Here is a 12,469-nt window from a genome sequence, read left to right on the forward strand (position 1 = left end):
CCAAAGTTTGAACCTGGTCAAACGAAGAAAGATCAAATCAAAGTTGTTTAACTTGCCAAACTGTTGGGCCAACCGTGGAGAGCTCTCGACAACCGGGGAGAATTCGGAGAGGAATCAAGTGAGAGAACATAAGATGAGAAGACACCACATCCAACTCAAAACCTTAAGGTGTCAAGTTAATGGGTCTTATAAACTCCTCACTCTTCCATGCTTTCTTTGATGTGGGACTAATTTCAACACTCCTCACACTTGCAACACTAACAATCTCCCCCTCAAGTGTGAGCCTCCACATCAAGCATCAACTCCCCTCTAGCTCCTCCACCACCACGAGTATTCGTCCATCACACCGCCGCAAAACACCGCGGGACACGCCGTTCGGACCACCTTTGCCGAAAAGACTTTCGATGCTTCACCTTGAATACTCCTTAAAACCAGACCGATTAAACCATCGGCTCTGATACCACTTTGTTGGGCCAACCGTGGAGAGCTCTCGACAACCGGGGAGAATTCGGAGAGGAATCAAGTGAGAGAACATAAGATGAGAAGACACCACATCCAACTCAAAACCTTAAGGTGTCAAGTTAATGGGTCTTATAAACTCCTCACTCTTCCATGCTTTCTTTGATGTGGGACTAATTTCAACACTCCTCACACTTGCAACACTAACACAAACATGTCACAACTCACAAGTTGGGACCCTGTGTTCATTTGCATAGGGGGGTTAAATTTTTTTACCGACTAATTCACATCAGTAATGGACAAGGTCCAGTAATGGGGTTAGAAAGCCATAGTTTAGTTAGGAAACTCTACTATTTAGAATTCTCCAAGTTAGAATTTTGAAGGTACTTCTACATTTGCTTTATGTATTAACTAATTACTCACTTTGATTCTTTTGTTGTAGAAAATGTGTCTCTTTTTGTATCTCCAATTTGTATTAGGTTGAATGTATTATAATTTATAAGTGGATTTAGAATTTGATTTTGGATGAAATGTCGCAATTTACCTTTTGTATTCTGCTACTAGAATTTAGTTTGAGTTAAGTGGTTCACTAATTACCAATTTATATATTTCAGTAAAAATTTGAACAAAAATAGAGTTGTTATTCAATTCGGATCTCATTCGATTGAGATTATTATTTTCTATCTCGTTAAAAAATTAGTTAGAGTACTTGAATAGTTATTCAATTTGTAATTCTATTATATATACTAGTGTATTAATAAGTACTAACATATTAATTAATTTATTCTTTTATTTACTAAATATTTATAAAAATAATAAACATTGAATTAGTTAAAATGGTAAATAGTTTATAATTTAACTAAAAAGTCTTGGTTTCAAATATTGAAAATAATAATTTTTTATGATTATATATAATGAAAAGTATTTAAAAAAAATTGGATACCAATCTTTTCAATATTTTCATTATATATAAATATAAATAGATAGATTACATATTTTTTTAATAAATATTTAGTTTTTTTATATTAATGGTGTAAATTTTAATAAATTTTAATATATATTCTATTTTCCAATATTACAAACAAGTTTGCTGAACATGATAAGTCATGTATTGTCAAAAGAGAGCATTATATATAAAATATAGGTTTAATTACCCAGTTTATAGTTTCGCAAAATTTTCAATTAGGTCCCTATACTTTTTTTTTAATTTGGTCCCTGCATCAAATTTGTTTTTTAATTAGGTCCCTCTTGACAATATTTAGTTTAATTGTATAAGGACTCAATTAAAAAAAAAATAGTGCAAAAACTCAATTTAAAAAAAAAGTATAAAGATCTAATTAAAAGTTTCGCAAAACTATAGGAACTAATAGAGTAGTTAAACCTATAATATACTCAAATACTCTTTATTGTAAAAAGAAATAAAATAAAATAAAGAATTATGGCTGCGTTTGTTTTCGAGAAAAGGACATGACAAAACACTGAGAACAGAACATGACAAAATACTGATACACAGAGACACAAAATTTTGTATTCTTGTATTCTATTTGGTGATAAACTAAAGCAAATTATGAAAATCTAATTTATTTTTATTTTTTTCATTTAAAAAATTTGAGATAAAAAATATAATAATAAAATATATAATTATGAAAATTTAACAAAAATAAAGAAAGAAAAAATAAAAAATAAGTTGTGTCTCTTGTTAGTGTCTTCGTGTCCTTCCTGTCAGGATGGACACAAAATACACTAATTCAATGCCTCTGGACACACTATCTCAGTGTCATGTTTCTGTAAACAAAGACATTTTATATGTCTAAATATGCAAACGAAAGATTGTATGCCTTGGCAAATAGTTGTTCCTCACATGGAACAAACAAGGAAGAATAAAATATAATACCATGCAGGCCTCGCTTTCAATAATATTATTATGTGTTTCAATAATTTGCATTATTTGAATTCAAAATCTTCATAAGCACTTGTATGAGTATGTCCCTTCAATTGTAAGAATGGTGGTGACCGGCTAATAACATGTTGCTGATGCGTGAAAGTCATTAGTTGCTTCTTTCGGAACACAATGAGGATTTGGTGAATGAAGAATTAATCCTCTCATAATATGGCCATATTTATTATTTAGTATTTACATGCAAAAAACTCTATCTTAATTAAGGGACTGAAATTGTTTTGCATTTTCAGGGTGAGTTGTGAATTGTCATTTTGAATACTTTAAGCCATTGGTCATCATGTGATATAGCCATTCATATATTCATACACAAAGGGGCTATAATCTTTTTGTTTCCCTTTCAGGGGAGACTGTAAAATAATTGATAACAAAAGAATAACAATGATGTGTAAGCAACTGGTCATTTTTAATTGTTATTTTTAAAAGAATAAATTATCATTTGTTCCCATAAAAGATACGGATGCTGACAAATGTATCCATATAAGAATAAAACGACAATTATAACCGTGGAAGATGGCTTCCGTGTGCCAAGAGTACCCAAACGTTGGTTACACAATTGGTCTGTTAGGTATTTTTGGCACACGAAAACTATCTTCCGTGGGTACAATTGTCGTTTTATTCTTATATGGATACATTTGTCAGCGTTTGTATCTTTCATTGATACAAATAGTAATTTATTCTTTTCAAAATAAAAAAAATAATGTTTTTTTATATTTAATTATTTTATTAATTTTTATAATTTTATTGAATTGTTAATTAAATTTTTATATATTTTTTATTTTATTCTTTATACTATTATAAATAAGCCTCTACCATGATTAAAAAAAAAACGGTTAAAACTAACAATCTGTTGGAATTATTACTGTATTTTTGTAATGCACCATTAATTTGCTATTTATTAATTTGGACATGATGATTCTTGACAATTTAGATGACATAAAAGAGGTTTCTATATAGTGAAATATATTAACCATTAACTAACTTGAATTAGTTTAGTAATTAGTTCATTAATCGGTTTAAGTAAGCTCAAAAATTTAAATTTTGTTTTGTATATATAACAATTTTTAGCTAACAATAAACTTAAATTTGTGATGAATTAATTTTTTGACTTATCAAACGGAAGAATACTATAAAAAAATTATAGTGAAATAAATTAAGAAGTGGCAATATTTTAATTTACAAGTTTTCTTTCAAAATTTAACAATCTCATTTAGTCAATTACAATTAATTAGGTGGTTGTTCTATAGTCATCTTTTTAATAATGGTTGATGATTTAGCAAACATGTATTCTAAAGCTGTTTTTGCTATGGGATATTAGAATCGAGACTAGAGGATTAAGATTTAATAGTGTTTGGTAGTTATAGATTAAAACTAAAATTTCAATTTTAGGACACAAAATTTCATTTCTTTCAATAGAAAGTAAAAATATAAGGAATTGAATTTTTTTAAAATAGAAACTGAAACTTTAATAACATTTATTTTCAAAAATACCACCATCTAAGTTTTTAATATCCAATACTATCTTTTTTTTTTTTCCAAAACAGAGGACAAAACAAAACTGATTTAAGCAAGATAGTCTGTGAATTCTACGTATGTGTTTAGATTGTGGTTGGTCAAACTGGAATTTGAATAAAAGTGATTTTATAGAATTGATTTTGGATAGAAGTAAGTTTGTATCAACATGATTTATGTTTGGCAATTCTTTACCAAAATTGATTTTGATAAAATAAATATTGTTTGGATAATATTAGTTAAAATCACTTTTAGATAGATAATTACTTAAAAGGACATGACATTAAATTATATTTTTTTTTATACATGTTTAATTTTGTTTATACTTTTTTCTTATATGTTTTTTATATAGTATATTTTTAATACTCTTAGTACTCTTTTTTAGTACATTATAATTTTTAATTATTATTATTATTTATGATTAATTTTTTTATTTAATTTATTTTACTTAATGGGATCAATAAATTTTATTATAAAAAGATAATAATAAATATAATACACAAAAATTATAACTATAAAAATATATAATGTCAAATAAAAAAATTAATAAAAAATATAAATAATAAATAATAAAAAAAGAACTCATATAGAGAAGAATAATAAGAATTCTATAAATAATGCAATAACATGTATAAAGGATAAAGTTGGTAAAAGAAAAATAAATATTGAAGGTATTGGCTAAAAGCACGTTAGTGCAACGGAGAAGCTAGAAATTATTGTTTCTTGTAAACGTGATTTTATGAACAAAATCACTTCTGCGTTTGTAAAGAAGAAATTTAGCCAAACAAAAAAGTGAAGCTTTCAAGAAGCTCTAACGTGCTTTTCTTCTTCAAACGTGATTACCAAACACACCCTACTTCTTTAATGGCAGCACAATAGTAAAGCATCTCGATGACAATGAAGATCACAGCAACGGCGATAGTGACAACAAAGAAGCTTCTCTTGGCGACCACCTTCTCTCTGTTTCTCCCGCATCATTTAACCCAACGGTGGCAATGGTGGCCTTCTTCGATGTCGCGAGCACGATGACTGCAACTGGAAGGCAAGCGTAACAGCTGGCGACGAGCATGAGGTGAAGGCGGTGATGACAATTGGAGTGAAATCGTAGTTTCTTGACTTCTTCAAGCTCAAGGAGAGGAAGAATGAAAAAACAGACGACTGGAAGAGGGGTAAAACTGAAGATGGTGATGGCGGCAGGCTCAGAGAAGAGGGGGAGCGGCAGCTGCAGAAGGCGAGATTGGAAACTTAGGAAGGATCGACATAAAATAATGTTGTTAGGGTTATTTTAGTAACTTTATATATTTCAATTTCTATTTTTATCTTAAATCAAATAGGGACATAATCAATCCTGTATATTCTACCCTAAATATAATACAGAAATTTAATTTAGTCTCTATTTTTTAATTTTTATCTCTTAACTTCAATCTATCTTTCAAATGCAGTTTAAAGACACGTGAGTTTTAAATTTTTATATTTAATAAATATAAAACAAATATATTAAAAATTTAATTTTTTTTATATTTTCAATAAATAAAAAATTTAATTTATAATTTTAATTTGTGTCTTTAAAATACAAAATAGATAAACTGTTATTTGATAATTTATTATGAGTTTAATATATTTTATATTTAGACTTTTTAATACACGTTTAATAAAACTAAAAAAAAAGTCATTATCGGTGAATCTTTATTAGAGTAAAGCTTTTGGACCCCACTAATTTAATCATGCATTCATGCTGCAAAACTACTTCAAGTTTTCCCTTGCTACTATAACATCATATATCTCACATCTTGTGTTTTCATTTTCTGGTATTATTTTTATTATTATTTTTGTTTGGATTTTATAGAAAAAAAGAAACATTAAAAATAATAAAATTATAATTTCTGATTTTTAACTTTTAATAAAATTTTAAAAATAAAAAATATTAAAAATAAAAACACAAACTAAATACATAAGGTTTTACACTTTAATGTGATGACATTAAGTAAAAATATTCATAATTTTTGTTTTATAATTTTTCTAGATGAAGTTTCAACTTAAATAAATAAATAAAAGATAGATGTGTCCAAAGATAATTATCTTTTAGGATACAAATAGATTCTTATCATTATCACACAAGGTGTTTTCTAGCTATACGATAACATAATTTTTATTATATTTCCATTAAATCCAATACTTTCAATCAATTAACAAAGAAAAGCTAATGTTAAGATTCGTTTTTTTTTAATGTAAGATTCGGTTTACAATTTATGAAAAAAATTCTTATTTTTTGTTATATATTATACATCATACCTAACATTTTCATTACCTTACATTTTATTAGTCAATCCTAGATAATATCCTAGTTTTTTACTAAAAGTATTTATCTCTAGCATTATTTACTATAACATGTTATCATTTAAAATTAAAGAAATATATTTTTTTAAAAAATAAGCTTCAATTATACAAAATGAATTATAAATAATGATTATGCAATCAAATAAAGAAGGTATAATGAAAAATACATATAAAAAAGCACTTGTAAATTACAAAATAGATGAGATTTAAAAGAGTTTTTTAGAAATATATTTGTGCTTTTAAAAAAAGAGAAACACATTATTTTGTATTTGAAAATAAAAAAAAATCATGTATGCATATTTATATTTTTAAATTAAAAAATTTAATATAAATTTATATATTAATAGTTATTTATATTTAATTTTACTCTTTATTATATTTATGTCTTAAAATAATTATAAATTTTAAAAATAATTTTAGAAAACTATTTTTTTTAGCATGTACTTAGTAAAATTCACTTTTGTCTTAATTTATGAAACATAATTATTATAATTTTTAAAAGATTAATTTTAATAAATTATTTTCAAAAAAGTAAATACTTTCTACAAGCTAGCCAGTATCTACTCGGCTAAAAAATTTTGATATAGAAGTAAAATAAGTGATATACTTTAACATGGTAATTTTTGGTGTTTTTTAAAATTGTGGGAGTACACAAATCGGACTCTCCGATTTGTGTTTAAAAAGTGGAAAAAATTTAGAGTACACAAATCGGAGGGTTCGATTTGTGTTAAAAAAATTGAAAAAATTCAGAGTACATAAATCGGACCATGCGAGTTGTTTGATTTTAAAATTTTGCTTAAGAAATCGCATGGTCCGACTTGTGGTTGAACAAATATGAATTTCAGTTTGTCTGTTGCTATTAATTTTTTCATGAAATGGAATATCCAAAGCAACTTGGACCCTCCAAGTTGTTCCACTGACATCACATAACTGTAAAGCACCTGTATTCCCCATGCTCAAGTTCAACACCACTTTTACTTCCATATTCAAATTAAAAAATCGTATCTACTCTATGTGTTCAGTAACAATAATTATTATTGATCAAACCTAAAAGCGTAAGAAGATTTACACTGCATATTTTCGACGTAGTTGAGGAAATTTAATTTGGAACTTGATGATTGCGTTACCAACTTACCATGAAAAGACGAAATTAAAAATAATATATTGCAAATTGGTATCAATAAGCAACTAAGGAAGAAAGTATATTAATGATAAAAATCATAAAATGTTAAATGTGCGTAGCGTATTTGTACGTGTATGGATGGATGCATGCTTTAAATATGAAGTGGTCACGGAACAAGAGGGACCCAACCGAAAAATACAAATAACAGAGCCAACCGAGATACCAAATAAAAAAGGACCAACAAGAGGTTTCTAGCATTTTGCTAACAAGGAAAATAAAATAAAAATGGGCAATGATTAGCGATAAGGAAAAAGAAATGGATATTGTTAAAAAAAATTAAAAAAGTAAAATATGATTTATAAATTTTTAATGTTTTTTTTTATGTTTTTTTTAGTCTTATTTATAAAAATTAATAATAAAAAATGAAAAAGTCTAAGGGGCCAGCAATTTTATTAAATTTTGGCCAGCATGTAATCAGCAGAGAAAGGTGAGTCATTAGATGAAATCTCACACCAATCTCACACCATTAAATCATCATTGATAGCTATTTGATAGCTACTGTTCCTGCCTGGTTGTGGCCGAGCTATATGTCTCCTTGGAGGGTTGAACGTCCGACCTTGTTGGAGAACTTCAATATGCCTCGACCACCAAGTGAAACAAGGGGGGGAGCACCTGCAAAAAGCACTCCCACGCTCAAGTCAGCTAAAGAGAATTATTTGAAGAGTTATTTTAGCTTAGAACGATGATCTACCTTTTCAATTTCAGCTGTTTCCTTTATAACTCGGAGATGATGGCCGTTTATTGACCGTTTCTGTGTAACCGATCATAGTGGTTTAATGCCATAAAGTCGGCAAAGTTAATGTGCCGATTAAAAAGGGATTCGCCGAGCTATAATTCGTAACCGACGTATAACGGTTGTATCACAGCCCCCAAGCTTAGCCTGTGTTTTAAATGAGGCAGGTTGAGCTTTTGAAATTAAATGGCCGAATTATAGCTCGGCGCAGGGATGGAGCCCCCAGTTCAACTTGACTCATTACTTTGTAACGTCAATTAATATTAGTTAAAAAAGTAACTGCTATGATGGTATAAATGAATGTCAACAGTTTTCAATGCAAGGCTCAAGTTCCTAAGTAGGCTTGGAACCGTTGGAAGTGGGTCTTGGATTGATGGCCATGATTACGGCTTGGAATTGAAAGGGTTTCATTAAATGAATGGGAAAAGGAAATTTTCTTTTCAGGTTCCGCTTACAGTTTGCTGTTTACACTTCATCTTCCTTCAAAAACAATGAGTAGAAGAGGTAAGTAACTGCATTTTCTTATTTGCTTCTTTCCTAATTTCTGTAAAGAAAAATGAGTGACAAAAAGGTGAAAGCTTTTCCTAAAGTAGAGGATGATGATTTGTATGAATGGGTAGATGATGATGTGAAGATAAGGGCTTCTCTGTTCTTTGACAGAGAGAGTTTCGAGGGTCTGAATATGTCTAAGATGGTCAGACCTGGTTTTCATATTGAGTTGTTGCCATGCAACCGTACGGATCGAATTTTTCATAGAAGTAAAGGTTTTGAAAACTTTTATATGTATAGCTGTGTGCTTGAGGAATTATCTGTAAAACTTCCTTTTACTAAGTTTGAATGCAATTTGTTAACCCAAATGAATTGCGCACCTTCTCAAGTTCATCCTAACGGATGGGCGTTCATTAAATGTTTTCAAATCCTAATGGAGTTTTTGGAGATTAAACCTGATTTGGAACTTTTTTTCTCCCTGTTTCAAGCAAAGGGTGTATGGAAAGGTCTCTGGATTAACTTGAATAGTACTCCTGGATTTTCTGTTTTCAAACTATATAAATCTTCTTTCAAAGATTTTAAGGAAATGTTCTTCAAGGTAAAGCCAGTAGATGAAGAATTTCCATTCTATTTAGATGAACATCTTGGGGAGAAGTTTCCCCTGTACTGGTGTTGTCAACCCAATCATATCCTAGGGCCTGAACTAATAACACCTCGGAATGAATGTATTATAAGTTTTTTGATGGAAATGGTTGACCGAGGTGGTTTAGTATCGGTGTCGGATTTGCTTCCTTGGGAAGAGGATAAAGCATCTGTTGTGCAATACCTTGGTGAGGCACTGTTTGCGCTACGTAAGTTGGGTTTGCTTATATTGTTTAATTGTTCTCAATAAGGTTGTGTTTCTTTTGTAGGCGGGAGGTTTCCTGGAGTTTCGGCTTCGAGCATGAGGGCCCGGTTTAAAATGAAAAATTTTGAAGGGTCTTCTTCAAACGCCGAGAAGGTAGAGGGTGAGGTTGAGGTTAACCAACCGGCACAGAAGAAAAAGGGTATTGTTTTTAAGAAGAGAAAATCTGAGGTGATTAATCTGGAGGAAGGGGAAAAAGCGGTACCGTTGAGTGAGTTATCGAATTTTACTGTTAAACAAGAAAAGCTGCATTCTTTCGAAGAAGAGGGTGATGGCTCGTCTGTGTGGGATAAAAAGTTCCCTTTCAATGTCTTGGCGGATGAGATTGTTCAATCTGCTCCCGATGTTGCTCGCATTGAGGAAGTTGGGGATGTTGGGATAGATCAATTCATGCAGGTCGGTTTTGTTTCATGTAATGATATATGTATATATTTTTTGAAAACTTCTAACTGATTTTCTGGTATTGGGCAGGTTCTAGGTTTTCGACTAGTTAGCATCGGGCGAAGTCAGGAAAAAAGGCATAAGATGATGCTGGGTAATAGTTTAGAGATAACTGAGCTGAAGGAGCAATTGAAGTCAAAGGAAATTGTTCTTACCGAGCTTAAAGAGGAGCTGTCAGTGTCAAAAGAAAAGCTGAAACTTGTGAAAGAGGATCATGAAAGGGCAGTAGAGTCTCTAGGAAAAAAGGTAAATGAACTGTCTACAATGAGCGACCAGATTATTGAGGTTACAGCAAAATTGAAACATATGGAGTCTAATCATGAAGCTGAGATCCTTGATGCTTTTGCCGAGGGTTTTGAACGTGCCGTTATTCAAGCGAAGTTCTTACATCCTGAAGAGGATTTTACCGCTTTGGATCCGAGCAAGGTGGTTCGGGATGGTCAGTTGGTTGATGATGAAGAAGTTGTGGAGGAAGAGGGTAATAATAATTTAGCCGATTAAGAAATGTTTGAAGTAATTAGTTTTATATTTTGTGATGTGTTGAGGGATGCTAATACTCTCATGAACACTGTGTGCTTTGATTAAAGTGTGCATGGCCCCTTTAGTGACTGTTATTTTGTTTGCTGACAATATATTTGAATAGTTTATTGTCATAGATTTTGCTTAGCTGATACCGTCATATGGGGTTTGATCATTATTAGGTGCTGAAAGATTGTCAGCTATTGATTTTGCGCACTTGAGTCTAATGCGACTTTTGTGTTGATAAGATACCGTTTGTGAATGGATAAGTATGTAACATAAGATTTTCATAAACAAAGTAAGTCGTAACAAGAAGATAAATATTGTTCTGACGCAGTACCTTTACATCTTGAATTTGGTAAGCTAGCCTCGTTAAAACCTCCTTGAGCAAAACCTAACTTTTAGGAAAAATCTCAAGGTAGGAAAAAGAGTGCCAGCATTCTGCATTGCTAACTATAGTATTGTTTCAAGGATTGAATATTCCAAGTGTTAGGTAGTACCGTGCTATCTAATTGTTCCAATCGATATGCTCCTTTTCCGAGCACTTGGTGAACACGGTAGGGGCCTTCCCATGTCGCTGCGAGTTTTCCATGAGTGGGTGGCCTTCGTGCTGCTTCGGTTTTCCTCAATACTAAGTCTCCGACGTGGAAGGATCTTGGCTTCACCCTTTTATTGTGGCGCTGACCTATTCGCTGTTGTAAGGCTTTATGGCGCACAGCCGCTACGGCTCGCACTTCCTCTAGTAAATCGAGCTCGGCTCGTCGAGCATGGTCATAATCCTCGGCTTGTGTCCTTAAGGAGCTCTGTGATATCTCAATGGGTATCATCGCTTCCGATCCGTATACCAAACGAAATGGTGTTTCTTTAGTTGCGGAGTGTGTTGATGTATTATAACCCCACAAAATCTCTGGGACAAGCTCGGCCCATAGTCCTTTAGCATCGTCGAGCTTTTTCCTTAAAGCTTGAAGGAGGACCTTGTTTGCAGCTTCAGCCTGGCCATTGGATTGAGGATGTTCTACTGAGGAGAAATGCTGCTTTATCTTTAAATTCTGTAAAAAAGTCTTAAAATTATGGTCGGTAAACTGGCGACCATTATCAGTTAAGATGTGACGAGGTATACCAAATCTGCAAATTATGTTTTTCCAGACAAATGATATCATTTGAGCCGATGTAATTTTAGCAAGTGGCTGAGCCTCAATCCATTTAGAAAAATAGTCAATTGCAACAATTAAATATTTTACCTGTCTTGGAGCTGTAGGGAAAGGTCCTAAAATATCCATCCCCCATTGATTAAATGGCCAGCTTACCGTTGAGTGATGCAAATCCTCGGCAGGGATGTTAATAATCGGGGCATGTTTTTGGCAATGGTCGCACGTTCGGACCTTTTGCTGACTGTCCTTCCATATGGTCGGCCAGTAAAAACCGGCACGAAGAATTTTTTGTGCTAGGCTCCTTGCTCCTGAATGCATTCCGCAAATACCTTCATGTACCTCAGCTAAGGCCAGGTCGGCCTCTGACCTGTCTAAGCATTTTAACAATGGTCGAGAATAGCCTCGCCTATACAATTTGTTATTCAGTAATGTAAAGAAAGATGCCTGTCTTTTGAACGTTTTTAGGTTCTGGAGGCCTTTTGGAAGCTCTCCACTTCTAAGATACTGAATATATGGGTCTTGCCAACTATCTTCATCGTCTATATGATAGATATTAAGTATATTTATGCTCGGCTCATGGAGGGTGGATTGTAAAAGTGAGGCAGTGTGTGACTGAGTGGTAGCTAGTTTGGATAATATGTCGGCCCTGTGATTTTGATCTCTCGCTATATGGTTAATTTCAACTTTTGAAAAACGATGCATGAGGTCTTTGACAATTGCTAAATATTTTGACAAAATTGGGTCTTTAGTTTGAAAACTCTGTTTTACTTGTTGAACAACTAAA

At 31.7% G+C, this 12,469-nt stretch overlaps 1 protein-coding gene across 1 annotated transcript; it reads left to right on the forward strand.

The window, feature by feature from the left end:
* The first annotated feature begins 8,110 nt into the window (after nucleotides 1-8,110).
* Nucleotides 8,111-10,596, forward strand: LOC148578937 (uncharacterized). The gene is made up of 3 exons (XM_088484628.1): nucleotides 8,111-9,500; nucleotides 9,582-9,970; nucleotides 10,046-10,596. The coding sequence occupies exons 1-3, from the start codon at nucleotides 8,738-8,740 to the stop codon at nucleotides 10,514-10,516; spliced, it is 1,623 nt and encodes a 540-aa protein (XP_088340754.1). The 5' UTR covers nucleotides 8,111-8,737; the 3' UTR covers nucleotides 10,517-10,596.
* The last annotated feature ends 1,873 nt before the right edge of the window (nucleotides 10,597-12,469 follow it).

Source organism: Arachis ipaensis, chromosome B10 (genome assembly GCF_059453495.1).
Source record: "Arachis ipaensis isolate K30076 ecotype BB chromosome B10, ASM5945349v1, whole genome shotgun sequence".
Taxonomy (NCBI): Eukaryota; Viridiplantae; Streptophyta; class Magnoliopsida; order Fabales; family Fabaceae; genus Arachis; species Arachis ipaensis.

Excerpts from the sequence above, each read along its gene's own strand:
- LOC148578937 (XM_088484628.1), top strand. The coding sequence starts at position 8,738 with ATGAGTGACAAAAAGGTGAAAGCTTTTCCTAAAGTAGAGGATGATGAT. Across the intron at positions 9,501-9,581 it reads ATCTGTTGTGCAATACCTTG|GCGGGAGGTTTCCTGGAGTT; the intron begins GTGAGGCACTGT and ends TTTCTTTTGTAG. Across the intron at positions 9,971-10,045 it reads GGATAGATCAATTCATGCAG|GTTCTAGGTTTTCGACTAGT; the intron begins GTCGGTTTTGTT and ends GGTATTGGGCAG.